Genomic DNA, 24,733 nt, shown 5'->3' on the forward strand with positions numbered 1-24,733 from the left:
CACATATATAATAATTTTTAAATGATTTTTTGAAATAGATATGTTTTTGGTGTTCTTAACTATTTATACATATTTAAATGGTTAATTGCCATCAAACACACCATTTCATAGTTACTGTGTGTATGGGTGTGCATATGACAATGTGTGTCCAGAACACCCAGAATCCACCCTTCCACTCTCTCAGCAAAAACATACAAATTTCAACATTAATAACCAGTCTTCATGTTGTATCTTAGATATTTAAATTTACTATCTACCTACAGCTTTTTAAAAGAATAAACACAACCCAAATCTTTAAGAATTTTTTTTTCTAAAGTTATCAAGACTGTAAGGTTGTCTCAGAAAGACGCAGAACCAGTTTTGAGATCATTGGATGTATTTCACCAGAAACAAAATTGGAAGGTGTTTGACTAAACAGGTCCATTGAAATGGGCAGCCAGCTGCTAACAGCCCCAGAGTATATACTTCCTCCAGGGCACAGATAAGTATCCATGGGGTCTAGAATCCCCATCTACTGACGACTGCCCTTGGTAGGCCCTACCGTTTTCTAGCGGTTAACTGCAGTGTGGGTTTCACCAAACTCTTGTCCCTTGAACTTCCCATTGGCTTTTACATCCAGTCTTAAGATGATGCAATACACTGTTGCCAAGTGACCGTGACATCATAGAATGGCCAACAGTGTGGTCTCAAGATGTTTTACCCACAGCTAGACAATTTGAGTAAAAAAAAATTGGAGGAAAAGTCCTGCAGTACTGAAATCCAAGCAGCCTTTATTCTCTCCTCCTTCGTGACTTTCTTCGGGGGACTCGTCATCTTAGTCCTTTCCAGAATAATCTTGAAAATCACAAAAAAATGGGAAAACATCAAGTGTTCAGGAGGCATCTTGGTCAGTTCCCTTGCTTGGGACATCTATGTGTGAAGATTGGAGCTAAGTTTGGCACATGTCTGTGTTTAGCAAGCAGTTCAGGCCTTCCTTGATTTTTCAGGCTAATGAGCCTGATGCGTCATGAAGGGCAGGAAGCAGGGCCCAAGGCCACCAGTGCAAAACTTGGTGAGCATGGATGACGATGGACGTACCAGAGTCTCTGTTCTGAGAAAACTTCCGTAAACATTGATAGTTAGGGCCAAATGTGGTACTTTGTGGGTTAGTCACTTGAGGCCGGAAGATTGCTGTGTGTTAGAGAGAGATAGAGAGAGAAGGAGGGAGGGAGGGAGGGAGGGAGGGAGGGAGGGAGGGAGGGAGAGAGAGAGAGAGAGAGAGAGAGAGAGAGAGAGAGAGAGAGAGAGGAGAGAGAGAATATATATAATTTTAAAGAAGAACATAATGGTCTACATAGCAAGTTCCAGGTCAGCCAGAGCTACAAAGACTGTATGTCCAGTGTAGGCTTGAGATCAGCCTAGGCTCCATGAGACCCTGTTTCAGAGGGTTTTGTTAACTATTAAAGGGAGTTGTAGAGGTACAGACAGCCACGCAGTCTTTCTTTTGAATAGTCTTCATGCATGATTCGTATGTGTCTGTATGTGTACACTTATGTGCTTTGTGTGTGTTTATGTGTTACCTACACCAGCCACAATTGCCTGAGTGTTTACTGGAGCCTAACTCACTTTGCAAAGGTTGATGTGATTAACTGCTGGCAAATGATGACAACGGGAACCAATGATAACAATAGGAACAATTGATTGGAACAAATGATGACATGGGAACAAATGATTGGAACAAATGATGACAATGGGAACAACTGATGACAATGGGAACAAATGATTACAATAGGAACAAATGATTGGAACAAATGATAACAGGAACCAATGATAACAATAGGAACAAATGATGACAATGGGAACAACTGATGACAATGGGAACAAATGATTACAATAGGAACAATTGATTGGAACAAATGATAACAATAGGAACAAATGATTGGAACAAATGATGGCAATAGGAACAAATGATGACAACAGGAACAAATGATTGGAACAAATGATGGCAATGGGAACAACTGATGGCAATGGGAACAAATGACAACAGGAACAAATGATTGGAACAAATGATGGCAATGGGAACAAATGATGACAACGGGAACCAATGATAACAATAGGAACAAATGATTAGAACAAATGGTGGCAATGGGAACAACTGATTGGAATACATGGTGACAATGGGAACAAATGATTGGAACAAATGATGACAATGGGAACAAATGATGGCAATGGGAACAAATGATGACAACGGGAACAAATGATTGGAACAAATGATGACAATGGGAACAAATGATTGGAACAAATGATGGCAATGGGAACAAATGATGGCAATGGGAACAAATGATGGCAATGGGAACAAATGATTGGAACAAATGATGGCAATGGGAACAAATGATGGCAATGGGAACAAATGATGACAATGGGAACAAATGATTGGAACAAATGATTGGAACAAATGATGACAATGGGAACAAATGATTGGAACAAATGATGACAATGGGAACAAATGATTGGAACAAATGATGACAATGGGAACAAATGATGGCAATGGGAACAAATGATGACAATGGGAACAAATGATTGGAACAAATGATGGCAATGGGAACAAATGATTGGAACAAATGGCAATGGGAACAAATGATTGGAATAAATGATGGCAATGGGAACAAATGATTGGAATAAATGATGGCAATGGGAACAAATGATTGGAACAAATGATTGGAACAAATGATGACAATGGGAACAAATGATGGGAACAAATGATTGGAACAACTGATGACAATGGGAACAAATGATGGCAATGGGAACAAATGATGACAATGGGAACAAATGATTGGAACAAATGATGGCAATGGGAACAAATGATTGGAACAAATGGCAATGGGAACAAATGATTGGAATAAATGATGGCAATGGGAACAAATGATTGGAATAAATGATGGCAATGGGAACAAATGATTGGAACAAATGATGGCAATGGGAACAAATGATTGGAATAAATGATGGCAATGGGAACAAATGATTGGAACAAATGGCAATGGGAACAAATGATTGGAATAAATGATGGCAATGGGAACAAATGATTGGAATAAATGATGGCAATGGGAACAAATGATTGGAACAAATGATGGCAATGGGAACAAATGATTGGAATAAATGATGGCAATGGGAACAAATGATTGGAACAAATGGCAATGGGAACAAATGATGCTTTATGAAGATGACATTGTTTGAAATTCCTCTTTATTTTTTTCTAATTTTTTTTTTATCTTTTGTTGTTGTTGACCTGGATCTCGCTCGGTAGCCCAGGCTGGCCTTGAACTCACAGAGATCCGCCTGGCTCTGCCTCCTGAGTGCTGGGATTACAGGCGTGGGCCACCACAATCAGCTCAGTGGAAGAACTGCATCAAGCCCTCTGTAGTTTGTATCATTTTCACTTCTTAAACTTTAGTTTCTTCCTGGAAGAGATTATAGTAGTTTTTTGTAATAGAGCACATTTTTATGTGTGCATCATAATTAATATTGCAAATTTTATCTCTTAATGTTAAGGTGGCATAAAGTAACATAGTTTGAAATAAGAATAGAAAGTTAAGGTTATTAGTAATATGGATTTTATATTTTGTATATGAGACTATCTAGTATTGAAGTTCATAGATTTTATTGATAAGCCAGTTTGCTCTGCAGTTGTTTCTACTTTAAAGACTTTAAACAGGGCTGGAGGGATGGCCTCAGGGGTTAAGAGCACTGGGTGCTCTTCCGGAGGATCTGGGTTCAATTCCCAGCACCCACATGGAGACTCACAACTGTCTCTACTTCTAGTTCCAAAGGATCTGATGCCCTCTTCTGGCTACCCTGGGCACCAGGCACATGCATGGTGGACAGACATTACATTCAGGCAAAACACCCATATACATAAATAAAAATAAAGAAAACTTTTGAAGACAAGACTTTAAACAATGTTATAAAATTATTGGGGAAAGAATTCTGATACTCTGCAGATTAATGTGTATGGTAAACATATTCTGTGTGTGTGTGTGTGTGTGTGTGTGTGTGTGTGTGTGTGTGTGTGTGTGTGTTTTGTGTTTGGTGTGTGTGTGTAGTTTGTAGCATTTAGAAATCTCTCTAGTTGACTGCTCTAGGAAGTGTTTAGTGGTCACAGTGTTCGTTTCCTGGGTTGGGGAAGGCAGAATTATTTCTGACTAATACCATGACAATACCTCCTCAGCCTAAAGAGGGATCCTTTCTCTTGAGCTGTAGCTCACTGGCCATTCCTTTTTCTTGCTCACAGAAACTGTTCTCATCAGAGAGAAGTGGCCTTAATCCTTTAAGAAGATTTTACTTTTATAGAGTATTTCATGACCGCATAGAATTGTTGCTTTCTGCACAGACCTTCGTGGGGCAAGTGTTGGTGAGTTTCACTTACACTGTTCATATGCCATTGAACTGTAGCCGTGACGTGATCATAGTCCCCTCTGTACTTTGGTCACACAGGTGGGCATCTTCTTTTCTGTGGTGGTTTTAGCTGTGTTTAAGCACTGTGTGTAGGGTGCTCTAGTCATCAATCTGCTTTATTTTTCTCTAAGTGAGCAAAATTACTTAGAGTTTATACTTATCGTTTGCCCCTCTGCTAGGAGGAAAGTTTCATTAGTAAAGTCTCGTGCACTTTGTGCTTGTCCTAGAGATGTGTCTAGAACATAAATACAGAAAAAAACATCTGTTTGGAAAGTGTTGTATGCTTTGACTTTCCTGGAGAGGCGAAGGGGCTTTGATTAGGTGGCTAATTTTTCTAGTTTCTAAGAAGGAAAGTGTAGCATGAATTCTGATTGGTCTTAATAATGAAAACGTGGAGTCAGACATCAAGGATGACAGCTGAAAGATCAGAACAGCAGAGCAGCCAGCCACCAGACTTCTTACCTCTGCCGAATCCATGGACCAACCAAACGGGGGCCAAGAACCTGTCTCCACCCTGCCTTATCACTTCCTCTCTCTCTGCCCAGCCATATCACTTCCTGTTTCTTCCTCCCAAGTGCTGGGATTAAAGGTGTGTGCCTCCCAAGTACTGGGATCAAAGACATGAGATCCCAAGTGCTGGGATTAAAGACATGTGCCACCACTGCCTGGCCTCTAGTGGTTAGCTCAGCACTCTGATCTCCAGGCAAGCTTTATTTGTTAGCACACAAACAAAATATCACCACAAGAAAGCTACGATCCAAGGATGACTGTTTTTAACCACTGCCTTTTTGTACGATATATGGGAAATGCTTCATTGCCTAGCACACAATCAACTTCTACTACCACTTAATGGATTGTGAAAGAATATGTGTTGTCTGATACCCATACAGTATTATATGTATTTTCAGTCTCCCTAATTAGTTGCTGAATGATTGAAAGGGGCGTGTCAAAACCTTCATTTTTTTTTTTTTTTATTGGATGTCTTCCATTTCCACCAGAATTTGAATGGTATAGTCTTACTTGCAAAGAGTGACTTATTAAACTGTCTTGTTAGTGTTCTTAGCCAATAGTGACTATCCGTTTTCTTCTGGCATATCTTATAACACAGTATCAGCATAATACAAATTCTACTTTTGTTCCCTTCCAACCCCTTTGTCCTATTTCCTCTGACCCTTGTCTCTTGCAGATGTCATAGAGCTGGATTTTTGTTCTTGTCTTTTTTAGACAACACACTTTGTTTTTAGTTTACCAGGGAGATTTTTCAGTGGACGCTGACAGGCCCAGTGGACACCCAGGAGGGCCACAGGCCAATCTTGGTCAATCCACGGCAGGTAACTGCGGCCATTTCTTGTTCCTTGGTGTGCACACTCTTCTCGGCTGTCCTCAGTGCCACTGGTTGCAGGAGCTGGTCTTCTCCAGTCTCTTTTGGGCTAAACCTGGCCTGGAAGATTTGTGTTCTCCGGCTTTGCAGGGGATACAGGGATGGGGAGCCAGCTTGAGCCAGAAAATGTCAGCGGAGTACAGGTCACAGACAGGTGGGGGTTTTCCTGCTCTGACCTCGAGGAGGGCAGTCTGGGCTTGGGGGTCACTCTTTACATTCAACCTGCTGCTTGCTGACTTTTTATAAGCTGATTTTTTTTCTTTTTAAATATTTTTTTTAACTTGTTATGTATACAGCATTCTGTCTGCATGTATGCCTGCAGGCCAGAAGAGGGCACCAGTTCTCATTACAGATGGTTGTGAGCCACCATGTAGTTGCTGGGAATCAAACTCAGGACCTCTGGAAAAGCAGCCAGTGCTTTTAACTGCTGAGCCATCTCTCTAGCCCTTATAAACTGATTTTTATAAATTGAATTTCAGCTATATACAATGACTGTAAAGGAGATTTATAAGGCCTTCTTGGAGTATTATAGAGAATTAGATAATAATATATGCAAACCACTTAGGGTATATTAAATATTAGCTGATATTTGCATTTTAATTATTTATTATCTTTTTGGTCCCTTTATTATGGATAATTCTATTCCAACATATATATATATATATATATATATATATATATATATATATATATATATATATATATAGTGGGATTTTTATTCTTATATTTGTTTGAGAATATACTTAGTCTGTAGGCATTTTCTTTTTCTTGTTTATTTATTTTATTTATTTATTTATTTATTTTTTGAGCTGATGATCAAACCCAGGGCCTTGTGCTTGCTAGGCAAGCGCTCTACCACTGAGCTAAATCCCCAACCTTTCTTGTTTATTTTTAAGACTTTATTTTAATTACAAAATTCTGACCTTTCTAAGTTCTGAACCCTCCCATGTACCCCGTCCCTGCTTTCCTTCAAATTCGTGGCATCTTTTCATCAATTGTTAGCATTTTCCTGATGAACGTTTGACGTGGGAGTGCCCAGCCCACTACAGGTGGTACCACCCTGGACAGAGAGTCCTGGGTATATAAGAAAGATAGCTGATTTGGGGGGACAATTTAATGCATGTATAGACTGTATTACAAACATACTCACCCCCATTACCCTCTTGGATGTACCCCCTCCTGCTGGGGGCTTTGCACAGGCAGCTTCCTGGCTCTGTTCCACCGATGTGTGTGCCCCATATTCCAGATGAACTGGCAGAGTAAAAGCACACTCACTTTGTTCTCACATAACATCTTCCCGGGTAGGGAAATGTCCACAAGGACACACATCACGGGCAGTTCAAGTCCCAGACTGTCATTTATTAGCCCTCATTTCTATCATGAAACGAGGCACGTGACACGTGCTGAGCGCTCAGTAAGCATTCACTGAACTCGTGTGTGTGAGAGAGTTAAAGTTAAGTAAAATGAATACATGTTGAGTTAGTGTAAAGCTTCATCCGCTTTTCTTCAATGAATGAATGAATGAATGAATACTGGCATAAATGAATGTTGAACATAGTGCTACACACATAGGTGAGGTAAGGGAAAGCCAATTTCCTCCTTCCCTGCATAGTAATAAAAATACACTATAATATTTACTTTATTAAAATAGAAAACACAATTTCATGGGCTTATTTATTTAGTCCATGTCAATAAAAGAGCATCTTGTCCCTGTCCTTTTCTGTTTTCAGGTGATCCTTGTCTTTGTACTAAGCATCGGCTCTCTTATAATCTATTTCATCAATTCAACAGAGTGAGTAAAAACCCCAGTTATTATTATCTGCTTTATCAGTAATTTAATTGCTTTAGATGTCAAATAGAGTTTTGCTTGCATGTGCGCACCCCCCCCCAGCCTCCCACCCCTCACAGAAGCTAAATCAAAATGGTAAGTGTGTAGCTGCCCCCTCGTGAGCGCTGACTCCAGTTCTGTGGTAAGCGCGTGCATTTGCCCTGCATTTTGCCCCCCCACCCCCGCCCCATTGCCAGTGTTGGGGTGGGGTATACAGCTATACTTCAGAGCTTCTGGGACTCAAAACTTCCACCTGTCAGCTCCCTCACATGGGGCCGCTTTGAATTCCTCACAAGTTGAGAAAGAAGTCCTGGGGTATCTTGGAGTCTCTGTTAGGCTTCAGAGACCTTTGTGTGGTTTGGAAACTTCAACCTTGGATCGGTTCTTTGAAGTCTTCCCCTTCTTATTTATCTTAAGGCTAGGGCAATATTTTTAAAAAACTAAACTCAGTCTAATTTAAACTTCATGCCAAACCTCTGAACATTATATTATATTTTGCATATTATATATTAAATACCCAGCTGGGGTAAAATTAAGAATTGCAGGCTACAAAAAGCCACGCTACTTTAGAAAACCTAGGGAAATGGTAGTCTTTGCTTTGTAAATTCCTGACACATATTTTAGGAGCTGCCTTTGATTTGCAAAATCCTGACTAGATAGATGATTTTTCAACCGCACCGCAAAGGACCATAAAATTCTGGATCTGCGCTTACGAAGTTGAGGTGGAATTGATAAGCTCTGTAATGGAGTGGAGGGCCATTCTCCCACTGTTCTCAGCTCCAGGGATGGTCTAGTGGCTTCACTTAGTCATAGTTCCACTCCCCAAAGGAGGATAATTCCATGCAGGTGTGAGCAGGAGTCTTTCTTGAATGGAGCACTCACGTTAAATATGTGCATTGCCTGCCCTGCCCTTAACTCTCCTCTGTAGACATAGGTTTTCAATCTTCATCTTTGCAAAATGGTCCCATTTCTTTTCAGCCCCACTGGAATGTGTTCTATATCTGAAGACAAAACCCTCCCTGTTGATTTGAGTTTCAATGCTTTCTTCAGTTTCTATTTTGGGTTGAGGGTAAGTACCTAGGTAAATGATAACAACTACAACCCCCCCCCCACACACACACACACACATACAGAGAAGCAATGTAAAGAGACCAGTTTGTTCCCCAGTTATCCAATCTCCCTTGGTTCTCGGGCTCTAAAGGTAGATCTATACACTAAGCTGTTAAATATTTAGTGAGACCTAAAACCCTCGCTTGCTGTGCTTGAAAGTGTAAGCCAGGTCCAGAATTCCTGGAAACAACCCCACTATTAAACACCAGGTCTACAGTCCTTACTGGCTTCTGGCCTTCCACCGGGGAAGTTTGACTAACAGAAGCTTGTAAAACTTGAATGTCATTGTTATACTAATGGCATGTGTGCCATCTTTTATTTGTATCTTTGATTTGTTTTTCAAGTGTTTTTAAGCTCTACTTATTTTGTTTTATGTGTATGGGTGTTATGTCTTCATGTATGTCTGGGCACCACTTGCCTGTGGTGCCCACAGAGGCCAGAAGAGGGTATGGCATTCCATGGAACTGGTCACAGATGGTTCTGAGTCACCATGGGGGTGCTGGGAACTGAATCTGCAAGAGCAGCAAGTGCTTTTAAACACTGAGCCATATCTGCAGATCAAAACTTAGTGTTCTAAATCTAAATTTAGAAGCTCAGAAAACACAATGGCCAGGCAAGCTTGCTGCAAGCTGTAGCTTCTTCACTGGAAACTGTCCTAAATCATATGTCATCACTGACCCCAAATAATAAGCCCTATGTATATGACATACAAACACAGATCTATAAAGTGAAATATATACATATATAAAATATCCTATATTAATGTATATAGTCTCTATACAGATATATCAGAAAGTTCTAGGAACAGTAGAAAGCTCAAAGTGTTTAAATGTGAGAGTTAGGGTCCGCTAAGTAAAATGATTATATGCTCATTAATAGAACACTCATTAAAAGTATGATTTCTCAAGCCGGGCGGTGGTGGCACATGCCTGTAATCCCAGCACTCAGAGGCAGGCGGATCTCTGTGAGTTCGAGGCCAGCCTGGTCTACAAAGCGAGTTCCAGGACAGCCTCCAAAGCTACACAGAGAAACCCTGTCTCAAAAAACCAAAAAAAACCAAAAAGTATGATTTCTCTCTCTCTCTCGCTTTTCTTTTGTTCTGGTTGGTTGTTTTTGAGACAGGTCACACTATATAGCCCTGGCTGTCCTGGAACTCGCTTTGTAGACCAAGGTGGCCTCAGACTCACAGAAACCCACCTGCCTCTGCCTCCCAAGTGCTGGAATTAAAGGTGTGTATCACCACACTCAGCCCAAGGTACAATCTCTTTATGTAATATGTATGCATTTGTGTATTTGCACAAATGTGTTTGTATCTGTGTTAAATAGCATGAGATTAAAACTTCAGTTAATGAATGAAGTGTAGCTGAATAAGAACTACCCTTCACATTCCCTTTAAAATTCTTGATGGTAGGAAGGTAATGGAGAAATAGCTCATCAGTTAAGAAAACTTGATGCTTTGGAGAGGACCTGCATTCAGTTCCCTCATGGCAGTTTACAACTGTGTGTAATTTCAGTTCCGAAGGTTCTGATGCCTTCTGGCCTCTGTGGGTGCCAGGCTTGCACGTGGTGCACATACACACATGCAGCCTTACACACATATGAGCACACTTATGTCCATAAAATAATTTAAAAATCTTTTTAAAAAAATCCCAAAGGTAATAGAATTTGGGTGTTTTCTTTCCATTTCAGTTTTGGGCAGCTGATGACAAGATCAAGTTCTGGTTGGAGATGAATTCAATCGTAGACATTTTTACCATACCACCAACCTTTATTTCTTATTATTTGAAGAGTAATTGGCTAGGTAAGTGTGCTGTGGCAATCACTAATTAGTATCAATGTCGTTTTAACCCCAAACCGCTCAACATTCATTTAGAATATTTATCTTTCTTTTTAAATACCTCTCTGCCTTTTCAAAGAACCTTCTCTTGACTGTAGAGTTTGTACTATTTTTGCAGAAACATTTTTTTTTTTTAATTTTGAGATAGGATCTCACTATGTAGCTCTGGCTGGCCTTGGACTCACAGAGTTCCACCTGTCTCTGCCTCACGGATGCTGGGATGTTTCATCACCAGAATGATCAGAAATCATTTCTTGATCTCGGCATGTAGCAATACACCTGGTACACAGCAAATGTTCAGTAGTTTTTGATGGGATAACTATATCTACAACCAGAGGAGGGAAGGCTCCAGCACCCATGGACCCTTATACTGGGATCTCATTTGGACTCAAAGAATGACCTCCCCTGCCTTCTTAAGGTCAATTATCATATTCAGATATGCTGTAACATGTCTTTAAATTGTTCATCAGTTGTTTTGTCTTTAAGGTGGGTATATTGATGATGCATGGGCTTTTAACAATTGGTTTTTATAAAATTTTATGTTTTGTTTATTTTTTATAAAATACACACCAATTTGGCCAGGCGGTGGTGGTGCACGCCTTTAATCCCAGCATTTGGTAGGCAGAAGCAGGTGAATCTCTGTGACTTCGAGGCCAGCCTGGTCTACAGAGTGAGTTCCAGGGCAGGCTCCAAAAGCTACACAGAGAAACCCTGTCTCGAAAAACCAAAAATAAACAAACAAACAAACAAATAAATAAATAAGCCCACCAATTCTATTTCTTGCTATTGTTCACAAACTATATTAAGTAAAACTAGGAGTATTGAAAAGTTGAATAATCAGGAGCTTAATGGACCCTTGTCAAGTTTCCTGTAAATTCTAAAGTAGAGTAAAATGAACAGTACTGTTACATGCAAGGCTGGTGTCCATGCGCTTGGGATCAGGTCTACAATGCTGTAAGGTGGGTCCTATAATAATTCTCACTTTATGGATGAGGAACTATAGAAGTGGGTACCCTGGCCGGGCGGTGGTAGTGCGCACCTTTAATCCCAGCACTCGGGAGGCAGAAGCAGGTGGATCTCTGTGAGTTCGAGGCCAGCCTGGTCTACAGAGTGAGTTCCAGGAAAGGCGCAAAGCTACACAGAGAAACCCTGTCTTGGAAAAAAAAAAAAAAAAAAAAGTGGGTCCTCTAGGTAATAGCAGTTAACTTTCAGGACCAGGATTCAAGCTTTATGCCCTTAACCTGTAATGTGACAGCACATTATATGTAAGGGTTTCAGGAAAGGAAAGTGCGTGTGCATCCCCATCACGTTATATTTCAGGCTGCTCTCTCCGGGTTGCTTTGTAGGTTTCAGATTTCTACGAGCTCTGCGGTTGCTGGAACTCCCAAAAATCTTACAGATCCTCCATGTCATCAAGTCCAGGTAACTGCAGCAGTGCCTGGCGTGCCAGCTCCGCAGTTTGGACTGGGAAATGAAAACATTAACTGGTCCGCCAGCTCTCTGCTTCCCAGCAGAATTCCGGTGTGAAAACTGGGACATCCCTCTCCACCTGTGCTCTCACTCCCCCACTCACTTCCTCCACGGAGCATGCAGCACCCTGGCTGGAAGCTTGGCGGTGCCTGTAAAGAGATGGCTTGCTCCTTGTTTTGCAAAATTACCATTTTGATTTTCATTCCAGATCTCTCTACCTAAAACAAAAACAGTCAGCCAATACAGAGGTCTGGGTCTCACACATTCGTTATTAAGAATCACCTCTCTCTGTGTGGCTGGAGAAAGCTGTTCTAGAAGCTGGGGATTGTTAGACAGTGCCAGAATGCTCCCACTGCCCCCCCCCCCCCCCCCCCCCCCCCCCCCCCCCCCGCTAACAATGCAGCCTCTTGTCATTTCTCTTGATTTCCCACAAGGTATAGATGATAAGATCCAGTTGCTGAAGACACCACACACCTTAGTTGTATAATATAGAGAAATCCACCTGGAACTAAGCAGAAAGTGTCCTCCCTGCTGGCTAGGCTTTTTAGTCTTCCCATGAAGACGCTGTGTAAGCTGCTGGGGCAGAAAAGGCGTCAATGGTCTTACACAGTTGGGAACCCTACAGCTATAAGACCACCTTCCCGGGCACGATGCGCCCACTCCTGCAGCAGCAGCACTGCTATCATGGGATCCAAGCTCCCTGCTTGGGTTCAAGACCTGCTCTGTGGGAAATCCGTATCTGGTACTGTGAACCTGGTTAAAACCCATGCTAGGGGATATCATAGGGGCAAAGGGCACATGGATGGAATGCTATTACTAGCTACATTTTGTACTGTAAAACTGCCTTCTAAATAATTACATTTATATAACCGTAGACAAATGCTACTTTCAATCTTAATCAGAGACACCGTTTTTTTTTTCTAGTGATCAATGTTGAGTGCAGAGACTCATGGCTGTACAAAGTGCTGATAATAAGTGATACATGAGTACTCGGCCCTGCTTGAATATAAGACACATACTCCATCCCCTGTAAGGTTCAGGGAATGTTGCAGAAGAGGAAGCAGAAAGCATGAATGTAAGAGCCAGAAGATAGGGAGGAAGGCTGCAAAATGCCATCTCTGAGCAAGACACAGCTGTTGTGGAATTTTTTCTTTTTAAAGATTTATTTACTTATTATGCATACAGTGTTCTGCCTACATGCATGCTTGCAGGCCAGAAGAGGGAGCCAGATCTCATTCCAGTTGGTTGTGAGCCACCATGTGGTTGCTGGGAATTGAACTCAGGACCTCTGGAAGAACAGCCAGTGCTCTTAACCACTGAGCCGTCTCTCCAGCCCCGTGGAATATTATTTTAAGATGTGTTACATTTGTTTATGCTGTGGAACATTTTTTTAATGACACAAAGATATGTTGCATTCTTTTATGTTGGATTTGTTTAATTCTGTGAAGCTGTGTTACATTGCCTGTCTAAAACACCTGATGGTCTCATAAAGAGCTGAACAGCCAGTAGTGAGGCAGGAGAAAGGATAGGTGGGGCTGGCAGGCAGGAAGAATTAATAGAAGGAGAAATCTGTGAAGAAGAGAAGAAAGAACAAGAGAGTAGGAGAGGAGGACGTTGGGGCTAGAGCCAGCCATGGAGTAAGAGTGAAAATAAGATATATACAAGAAAGAAAATGAAAAAAGCCCAGAGGCAGAAGGTAGATGGGATGATTTAAAGTTAAGGAAAGCTGGCAAGAAACAAGCCACACGAAGGCCAGGCATTTATAATTAAGAATACGCCTCCATGTGTGCTTTATTGGGAACTGGGTGGCAGGCCCCCTAAAAGAGCCAAAGAACGAAAGAGTAAAAAGCAGCCAACAACATTTTGGCACCCAACATGGGGCTAGAGTAAAAGAAAGAAAATACAACACACAGCCATTGTATTTGTGATCTCACAGTAGCCATGGATGTCTGCCCTGGGTCTGCACAAGAATGCACCCGTTGCCAATCAGGCATGGATGGAGTGAGGGGCTCAGAGGGTACTTAATACCCCTCACTGATGAACCGTTGTATACTGATAAATTTGGAGAGCTGGAGAATCAGTTGTGTACCCAGTGGTGACCCCACTAGGTTCCAATGGACAGTTCCAATCACTCTTCAGAAGATGGCCCTGTTTAAATTAAGTGGGTTACAAGGCAAAATCAAGAGCCAGCAAATCTGGGTAAAGGACTGGTAGGGTGGGGATTGACAGGATGATCAGTGAGGGTTGCAGGAGACAGTAACTACAATGCATTTTATGCCTGTTTATGAAAGAACAGATGTAATCAATTTAAAAAAATCACCTCTTGTTGGCTACTGAAATAAGAAACATTTCCTCAGGTTTAGAGGTGCAACAGCTCCCCTGAGCACGGGTGATATCCATCAGCTGCAGTGAACTATTGCTTAGAGAAGCAGAGCCATGAGCTTAGGGTGTGGCTTAATGGGAGAGTGTTTACCTAGCATCTACAAGGTCCTGGGTTCAAACCCCAGCATTACAGCTAAATATAGTGCAACCTAAATATCTCCAAAGGACAATAATAAAGGCCCAAACTATGTCTTTCAACACACTGCTACATTCTTACGAGAAATGTCAATATTATAGTCTTAAGTGCATCTCAGAGTTAAGTATGCATTGTGAGGAAGTCAAGGCTGGAAAGACTGTTTTTACATGACAAATGGCCAGGCCAGAAACTACAGCTATTTCAGCTAAACTCTAGGGTTTCCTTGACAGACTTAAGCCTCTCGGGTACTTTTTCCTCAAGGATCCTGGTATGAGTCCAGCGTGGGTCACTACATTCCTGTAATCTACATTACAAAACCATGCCTGGACTCCTGCCGTTTTGTTCTAATAACCTTATATATTTGTTGAGTACTGATCACATGTATGCCTTTAAAACACCAGACTGATAGACAGTAACAGTAAAATCTATAACGTCTGAAGAAATGCATAATACTGGATGTATCTCTTAGACTCTTAATGCATACATGAATGATACAGAGGCCCTGTAACCATGCAGACTGACAGGTGAGGGCAGAGCCCCAGGTGATGCTGTACCTTCCAGTCTGTGGGCCATGCTGTGAGCAGAAAGCTGGGCTTTTGGAGAACAATGTGTTTGTGTTGATTGAGAACCTGCCTGCAGAGACCTAACAGTTCTTTGTCTTTGTCCTTTTAGTAATTCAGTGAAGCTTTCCAAACTCATGTCAATAGTTCTCAGTACCTGGTTCACAGCTGCAGGATTCCTTCACCTGGTAAGCAGATCACTGCAGTCCCCAATGGCATCCGCCAGTGTGAGCATTTTTTCTTTGAAACTGGACTAGACCAAAGGTTTATCTTTCTACTTTTACCTTTTTGGTTTTACTTTTTATTTCCCATCATCATATTTATCATAATTTTTGCATCTCCCACCATCAAGATAGCTTTGTTTCCTCTTCCGATATTTCAAAATCTGGTCTTAGTGAAAAATCTCATTAGGGCTAAAGTTATAACACATAGGTAAGTGTTAATCCTGAGATTCATGAAGGAAAAACCAGTTCCACAATTTTGAGCCAAATTTGAAGTAAGCTTTAATTAAGTACTGACCAGAAAAATGGACTCTGATCAGGTCCACCCCTGGGTTCCCAGTGAGAGTCAACAAGACACGTGTTGTGGGGCTTTCTAAGGACAAAATCATACAGTCACCATTATTTCTCATGTGGCTTTGTTATCTTCTAAGAACTACAACTTCCAGCATTCCAGGAGGTTACCTGGTCTTTGGGCAGGGGGGCTTACATAAGGTTTATTGGTAAATCTTCATGAAGTTTGGGGTTCTTACGTTTTAAATAAATGCATAAAAGTGAAAGAATGAAGCAAGGGCTGGGGTGTAGTCGGAGCAGAGCACTTGCCGTACAAGGCTCTTGGTTTTATTGGGAAAAAAAGACAATGAAAGAATTCCAGTATTATTACAACTGGATAGTTGCTGTGAGGGGTTGAGTTCCTATTGCAAAGAGAGCTTTGTGGCTACCCTTTAGGGATATTTCCGTGCTCTGGAACTATCCACAGGGAAAGGCTTGTTTCTACCCTGCAGAATGAGACACTGTAGATTTCCTCAATAGAAAAGACTCCTGGCTTCAGTGCTCCAGGACAGTTGAGTTATGAGAAGATGGGAGAATTGAAATGCAGTGCCAAAAGTCTTCAGAATGTTTTCTGAAAAACAAAAATAAAACAGCGAAAGGCTTTTTGACTTGAGGCTCTCTCTTGAAATTAATTTAAACAATGACTATAAAAAGATCTACAGCATAGCTTCTTAAGAAAAGAGTCAGACATTAAGCACGGTCTCTGACAGAACCTTGGAATCTGAAACTGGGCACACCACTCCTTAGTGTTCAGCCAGGGGGAGGTTTCCTTGAAGTGTCAGGGCAGAAAGGGCAGATTCTCTTCTTCACAGTGGTAGTATTGGACCAAGAGTTACATTCTTTCTAGGGCAGAAGCAACTATTGCTGTCCCAGAATTCTGCAGGAGACACCATTAAGACATCCTGTACCTTTGCTTCCAGTGAGATGTTCTCGGGCTCAGTGTGGCCTAAAGGCATGTTTTATTTGACTAATTCTTTCATTTATTTTTGGACACTCTATTCTCAAGGTCATCAAAGGTCATAGCAGAATGGCTGCTGCCTGGGTGTAGGTGCTGCTGGACCAGACATGTCTATGAGTCTTTAAAGTCTCTGCTTCAGCCTCTGAGCATGGGCGCATGCTGGACATGCCGGTCCTCGAGGTGAGGACATGTCTCCAGCAGGGGTTTACGAAGAAAAAAAAGGAGAAGCCATCAGAGGATTGGGGAACAAGAGGGTTCCATTTTGAACCACACTGGTTTTGAGAATGTAAACAACAACAAAAGAAAAATTTAAAACAAACAAACCTAAACTAAAAGAGCTTTATCCAAGAGCACAGAAAATAGATTTTGTTGAGAGGATGTTAGAAATGACATCCCCAAATCAAAGTTAGGATTGTCCCACTGCCTTGCCATCCTGTACTGACACTATCCTTCAGCTAAACATTGATACTACTCCATTTTTTTTTTTTTTTTTTTTTAGGGTTCAAGACATAGACAAGGCTAGCCTTGAACTCAGAGATCCACCTACCTCTGCCTCCCAAGAACTGGGATTAAAAGCATACACCACCACCACCACCACCCCACTGATACCATTCAAATTTGAGTATTAACTAGATAGAAATTTGTATGATGCCTAAGCTTAAATAATAAAAGGTAATTACAGAATATAATGGTTATAAGCTGCTTAATGTAATTTGCCAAGTGGAACAATAGAAAAATTAAGAAAAAGGGCTGGAGAGATGGCTTAGAGGTTAAGAGCACTGAGGTCCTGAGTTCAGTTCCCAGCACCCACATGGTGGCTCACAACCATCTGTAATGAGATCTGGTGCCCTCTTCTGGCCTGCAGTCATACATGCTGTATACATAATAAATAAATCTTAAAAAAAAAAAAAGAAAGAAAGAAAAAGAAAAATACTTCCTTGGGGTCGGGGACAGCGGTAGAGCGCTTGCCTAGCAAGCACAAGGTCCTGGGTTCGGTCCTCAGCTCCGAAAACAAACAAACAAACAAACAAAGTAAAAGAGAAATATCTCCTTGTTTGAACAAGTGCAGATGAGCCTATAAAAATCTAACATGATCCTTCATACAAAGGCATAAACTATTTTGACTATCAGTGCACTAGCCAGGGGTAACTTGCCCATGGCAGTAAATCCCTCCTCACTCAGCTTCATGAAAGCAACCCTAATTGAACTCCGAGAGTCATACACAAAACCTCCCAGACAACACTAACAACAACATAGAGTCACAAGAGTAGGAGCAGGTCTCACTGGACAAAGAAAGGATTCATGGGAGAATGCATAACGCGGGGAGGTGAAGATGACCAATGCACACGTGTACATGGATGAAACTGTCAAAAAACAAAACACTTCCAAAAACCTTGGCTGAAAAACATGTGACTAACGGATTGCTAAACAAGTAGACTGAAAGACATCAGAAGAATAAACTGTCCTGTGGAACAGAAGCCAAGTGCAAAGAAAGAGGGAACCAGATGCAAAAGGAAAAAAGAACAGATTGAGAAGTCAGGAGGACAGCGCTGTGGGGAACGCACGGGTGTGAGAACAGACAGACCCACCTGAGGAGAAAACTTAAATCAGTCCAGCAGAGCCGGCTAAGAAACTTAATGCACTAGACACACACCGAGCATTCCCAAAGGAATGCTTGAAGTCTGGCGTCTGTAGATGAAAAGCCATACTGTGCACTAGGGGAAATGACTCCCAGTTACTAAAGTTAACAGGTCAAATAAAGCATGCCTGTGTGTTGCATTGAGCCTGAGGACTTCTCATTGGCATTACAGGAAAGGTTCCTGATGATGTGTCTGGTAGCATTCAGGGACAGTAATGGTTGCTTCTTCCCTGGTAGGCACATGATTCTCGCTCAGTCCAGTTCTGTCGATGCAGGGATGGAGCTAACCTCTCTGCTCTGTGTGGAGCAGTCCCTGATCTTCAAGGATAAGAAGAGAGGACAAGCTGAAGAAGGAAAGACTGTTAGGAGGAAGCAAAAGGAAGTAGCATCAGATTGCTTGGTAGCATCGATTAATGTCAGGTGATGATATGAGGCCTGTATGAAAGCAAACATATCTTGGCATCATAAGTCTGCAGGGAAAAGCAACACCCCTTTCAGAAATGTGTGCTGATTCAAAAATCAAACCACAGAGGGAGTGAATTAAACTAAGAAGTTAGGAATGGAGAGTCATGGTGAAAATGGAGTGATTAATGAATGTAAAGACAAATGTCATAGCCAGGGAAATGATGGCGGCATGCTGGTATGTGCACCTGCTGTCTTAGATTTTCTATTGCTGCGACGAAAGCGTTTATTTGGCTTACACTTCCATATCATGTTCATCATCGAAGGAAGTCAGGACAGGAACCCAAACAGGACAGGAACCTGGAGCAGGAGCGGATGCAGAGACCATAGAGGGGTGCTGCTTACTGGCTTGCTCTAACAGTTGTTCGGCCTGTTTTCTTAGAGAACCAGGACCACCAGCCCAGGGGTGGCACCACCCACAATGGGCTGGGCCCTTCCCCTGTTATTAAGAAAATGCCCCACAGGCTTGTCTACAACCCAGTCTTTACAGAGGCATTTTCTCAGTGGAGGTCCCTTCTCTCAGATGACTCTAGCCTGTGTCAGGTTGACATAAAAGTAGCCAGTACACCTGATCCCTTGGCAGCTTGGCACACAAACACATCACTCTTTAATTAGAAGTTCTCCTTTCTTGTTTATCCCCAAGATGGCACGTTAATGTTGATATCACAATACAAAACATAAATAACTTTAAAAGTACTAACAGTCCTCACAAATTCAAACACATTAAAACTTAAGTCTCCCTAAAATATCCAGTCTCTGAAAATCCAAAATCTCTTTTTAAAGTTCACAGTCTTTCAGCTGTGGGCTCCTATAAAAATAAAAATTAATGCCGGGCGGTGATGGTGCACACCTTTAATCCCAGCACTCGGGAGGCAGAGCCAGGCGGATCTTTGTGAGTTCAAGGCCAGCCTGGGCTACCAAGTGAGTTCCAGGAAAGGCACACAGCTACACAGAGAAACCCTGTCTCAAAAAACCAAAAAATAAAAAATTAAAAATTAAATACCCCTTCACTTCAAGAGGGAAGAACCAGGGGCCCAGTCACAATCTGAACAAAGCAAAACCAAACTCCCAACAGTATAAATAGCTAGCATCCAATTATCTGGGATTCACTCACCATCTTCTGGACTCTTCCAAAGGGCTTGGGTCGCTTCTCCAACTTGCCCTCTGCAGTACACACAATTGTCTTCTAAGCTAGGGCAGGCTCCACTCCACGACTACTGCCATTCTTGGTGGTCATCCCATGGTCCTGGCGTCTCCAAAATGCTGGGTCTTCTGCAACTGGGCTGCACTTTCACCCCTCCTGGGCTCTCTTCATCATGACAAACCTAAGCGCTTCTCCACGACCCCTTCATGCTTTCAAAACCAGTACCATCTGGGTGACTCTGACACTACCACCTCTGGAACACAGTTTCTGTGTGCTCACTCTCAAAAAACACTTCCCAGAAGATTTCACCTCGATGACATTGGCCTCTTAATCACTGCTAACTTCTCAGCATCCGCTGTCCCAGTATAGCAAAGGTTTTACTTTAGTGGTTCTGGTCTCTGGTTAATCACTGCCGATTCTTCGGCCCCAGCTGACCAGAACCGCAGATTCGGCACACAAAGGCCCTGGTAGAATCTGCTTCCCTCTGAAAAGTCACAAGCCAGGTCTCCCATTGTCTGCACTGCTCTCAACATTCTTGTCTCCTAAGCTCTGACAGAACAGCTCGCCGAGCTCGCAACACTCAATGGGTTTTCTAGCCCAAAGGTCCAAAGTTCCTTCCACAATCCTCCCCCAAACAACATGGTCACGTCTGTCACAGCACCACCTCAACCATCCTGGTACCAACTTGTCTTAGGGTTCCTATTGCTGTGATGAAACACCATGACCAAAAGCAACTTGGTCCACCTCATTCGAATCAACCTGGGAAAGTTTGCTTTTCCATGTTAAGGCCACGTGCTTACGCTCACCGAAACCGATGCTCAGCTTCCTTATCGATTTTCCCCATCTTCTCCGAAAATGAAAATGAATGATGACTGCTGGAGACCTTTGGCTCCAGGATGCTCCGGGCCTCAAGGGAAGCAGGCAGCAAACCCCATAGGGTCTTCCCAATCTGAGTGCTTGCCCCGTGCTCCCATCGGATGCCAGTGATAATCCTCACTGTGGAAACAAGGCCTCCTGATCAGCACCCACAGTTGGGAGGGCCCTCGGCAGCTGCAGTCCGTCATTTGTTCTTGTCTCTGGCCTGAATTGAGGGAAATCGATGGAGTGTTTGCCTACCCCCTCCCTTCCCTTCTATTCACAGACCTTTCCTTTGCCATCTCTCTTTGGACAGGTGGAAAATTCTGGTGATCCCTGGCTCAGCGGTAGAAATTCACAGTCCATGTCCTATTTTGAGTCCATTTATCTGGTAACGGCAACAATGTCAACTGTTGGCTTTGGGGATGTGGTGGCCAAGACCTCCCTAGGACGGACTTTCATCGTTTTCTTCACCCTTGGAAGTTTGGTAAGGAGTATTTTTATTCTCTCCTGCGTATACAAATAAAGCATTACAGTTAACGGTGAGGAAACAATAGAGATTTGAAAGTGAATGTTGCTTTATTCAGTGTATGTGAAAATGAAAAGATGCACAGATTCCACCTTTTCCAAACCTGGAGTGCAGCTCCTTCGTTTGCAGGGGTGAAAGGTGGTAGATTCTACATTGAATCAAGCAAGTCCATTTTCCTCCATTTTTTTCCCCTCATCAGACTAAAATCTTCTCCTGAAGGGAAGATCATTTGAGATTTGGTTCTGTACCATCTCTCTCAAATGACAATCACTTACTACACCAGTAATTAGTTCCGGGGAAAGTCCAGATAAACTAGTATTTATGCTTAGCTCGGGGAGTGGTGAGGGCCTAAGAAGTCTCATTTCTTATTTCAGTCTCTTAAAAAACCATAACTGTTTGTTCCACTCCGCCATTTTTATATTGCCATGACCAGGGTCACCTTCTGACATTTCAGTCATCTCTCTGGTCCCTCCAGTGTCATATGTGAAGTTTTTGGGGTTTTCTTTTAGATTTATTTACTTAAGTACACTGTGTTCTGCCTGCATGTAGGCCTGCAAGCCAGAAGAGGGCGCCAGATCTCATTACAGATGTTTGTGAGCGCTGGGAATTAAACTCAGGACCTTTGGAAGATCAGCCCCTGATCTTAACTGCTGAGCCATCTCTCCAGCCCTTGTTTTGTTTTTCACAGTCCACACAGTGTGAAATCAGAATAAAAGAGAAGTTAGAAACCATCAAGGGACAAATTTATAGAGAAGTTGTCTAATATTTGTGTTTATTATGTTGAAACTGAACATCAATTTGTTAAATTTAATCAAAATCCTAACTCTTGGGGCTGGATAGATGACTCAGAGGTTAAGAGCACTGACTGCTCTTCCAGAGGTCCTGAGTTCAATTCCCAGCACCCACATGGCTCACAACCATCTGTAATAAGATCTGGCACCCTCTTCTGTGTACATAATAAATAAATAAATCTTTAAAAAAAATCCTAACTCTTAAAAAACTGGGGAAAATATAATCTCTCTTTTAAATGCAGTTCACTGTTATAGCCTTCTGCTAAATCAGTGGTTCTCAACCTGTGAGTTATGACGCCTTTGACAAATCTCTAGCTCCAAAAATATTTATGTACATTACAATTCATCACAGTGAACAAAAATTACAGTTATGAAGTCACAGGGAAAATAATCTATGGTTGGGGTCACCACAACATGAACTGTATTAAAGGGTCACAGTGTTAGGAAGGTTGAGATCCACTGTGCTAGATGAAAGACATTCATGTGTTCTTGTCTCTTTCTTTATAGCCTGGTAGTTTGGGAATATCTGTCAAAGTAATGAGCCCTGAAGAACTTTTCTTTTTGCTTATTATTTTAGATACTGTTTGCAAACTGCATCCCAGAAATGGTGGAGCTCTTTACCAACAGGAGGAAATACACCAAGCCCTATGAAGCAGTCAAAGGAAAGAAGTAATTAGCTCTCCCACACAGTCCCTACAGTTTAAGATGGTCTGTTGGCCACGTGTATTGTTGTAGACACACACGGCCTGTCATAGCTACAGACCCGAGAGCACACCCTGCCCAAGGTTTTCATTCACCGAAGAGAATCGTGTTAGGATGAATGCCATATAGACAGGATGTTCACGACTTGTTACAAATTGCTGATAGATCTATTCATAAGAGTGTTTTTTTTTTTAAAGATTTATTTATTGTGTATACAATGTTCTGTCTGCATGTATGACTGCAGGCCAGAAGAGGGCACCAGATCTCATTACAGATGGTTGTGAGCCACCATGTGGTTGCTGGGAATTGAACTCAGGACCTCTGGAAGAGCAGTCAGTGCTCTTAACTTCTGAGCCATCTCTCCAGCCCCCTCATAAGAGTGTTTAATCAACTTCAGTCAACCCAAATAAGAGAGAGAGAGGAGACAGACAGAGAGTCCCCCAAAATAATGACACTTGTGAATAGCAGAGTTTTGCAAGTCTATTATGTGATAAATAATTGTGACAATTATAACCATAATGGTAGCTTTCCCAGAAATTTTTGTATAATGCAGCTGTTTGGAGACATGCACAGTATTTTGTTTTGTTTTGTTTTGTTTTGGGTTTTTTGTTTTTGTTTGTTTGTTTTCAAGGCAGGGTTTCTCTGTGTAGTTTTTGCGCCTTTCCTGGATCTTGCTCTGTAGCTCAGGCTGGCCTCGAACTCACAGAGATCTGCCTGGCTCTGCCTCCCAAGTGCTGGGATTAAAGGTGTGTGTCATCACTGCCCGTCATACATGCATGTTTTGAGATGAGGCAAAAGCCCATAGAACTGGAGGCTTCCAGTGCTTTGAACTCCTTTGTGTTTATGTTGCTAAATTCTAAAGGATCCATAGACAAAATGTACTGAAAACAATTTAAGCTAATTGCCCTTCTTTCAGCTTGACAGGAAGATACAGTCAGATCTATCAGATCCTGGGGGTCCAACCAGCCTCAGATGGACAATATTTAAAAACAATTTGCACCAGTACTGAACTTGCATTGATTGCTTTCCTTTTCATTATTCCATGAACAACACACCGTGACAACTATTCACATCATATTTACATTGCATTAGATTTTACAAGTATCCTAGAGATGATTTCAGGTAGGCCAGGGGACGTCTGTAGGTCACATGCACATTTACGCCATTTTAAATGAAGACATGGAACATCTATAGATTTCGACCATTTGTGTGTGGGTGGGGGGCGCGGTTCTTGGAGTCCATTCCCTCAGATACCGTGGGAGAGCTGTCCTTCTGTTCTTCGGATGCTCCTCTTCCCCTTTCTTGTTGCCTAGGTTCATCGTGGTCTGCGGAAACATCACGATTGACAGTGTGACTGCCTTTCTGAGGAATTTCCTCCGCCATAGGTCAGGAGAAATCAACACTGAGATTGTGTTCCTTGGAGAGTAAGTGCATCAGTGTGGCTCAGTCTGTTCTAAATTAATAGTTGGAATGTGTCTACATTTTTGTTGTTGTTTGTTTTTTTGCTTTTCGAGACAGGGTTTCTCTGTGCAGCTTTGGAGCCTGTCCCGGATCTCCCTCTGTAGCCCAGGCTGGCCTTGAACTCACAGAGATCTGCCTGCCTCTGCCTCCTGAGTGCTGGGATTAAAGGTGTGTGCTCCACGGCTGCCGAGCTATGTGTGTGTGTTTTAATGTTTTTTTAACACTTGTAACATTTATAGAAATTTTAGGAAACAATGGTAAACAAAAATAGAAAAAATAATTGCTTCTCAGCCTCTCTGGAAAGATGAGGTATAGAAAAAGAAGAGTAACTTCATGTCCAGACCTAACCAGTGCAAAAATTTTGGAGTCTATCTCTCCAGATATTTTTCTGCATATCTACTAACATTATTTAAGTGACTTGGTTATGGGACACTTAGGTACTATGAAAACTAGCAGTAGGGATGCAGCTTCCAGGTCGGGACCAGCTTGATTTTTCCATGTCTCAT

The 24,733-nt window shown here is 42.0% G+C and overlaps 1 protein-coding gene across 1 annotated transcript in view; it reads left to right on the plus strand.

Moving 5' to 3' along the window:
- The first annotated feature begins 1,006 nt into the window (after positions 1–1,006).
- Kcnu1 (potassium calcium-activated channel subfamily U member 1) overlaps positions 1,007–24,733 on the plus strand; it is a 72,343-nt gene continuing 48,616 nt past the window's right edge. Inside the window, exons 1-10 of the mRNA XM_036166917.1 lie at positions 1,007–1,051; positions 4,268–4,387; positions 7,543–7,604; positions 8,619–8,709; positions 10,440–10,551; positions 11,934–12,009; positions 15,248–15,323; positions 21,061–21,231; positions 22,642–22,733; positions 24,080–24,190. Of these exons, the coding sequence (XP_036022810.1) occupies positions 1,007–1,051; positions 4,268–4,387; positions 7,543–7,604; positions 8,619–8,709; positions 10,440–10,551; positions 11,934–12,009; positions 15,248–15,323; positions 21,061–21,231; positions 22,642–22,733; positions 24,080–24,190 (956 nt within the window). The remainder of the gene's footprint in view (positions 1,052–4,267; positions 4,388–7,542; positions 7,605–8,618; positions 8,710–10,439; positions 10,552–11,933; positions 12,010–15,247; positions 15,324–21,060; positions 21,232–22,641; positions 22,734–24,079; positions 24,191–24,733) is intronic.

The sequence above is a fragment of the Onychomys torridus genome, chromosome 17 (assembly GCF_903995425.1).
Source record: "Onychomys torridus chromosome 17, mOncTor1.1, whole genome shotgun sequence".
NCBI classification, from domain to species: domain Eukaryota; kingdom Metazoa; phylum Chordata; class Mammalia; order Rodentia; family Cricetidae; genus Onychomys; species Onychomys torridus.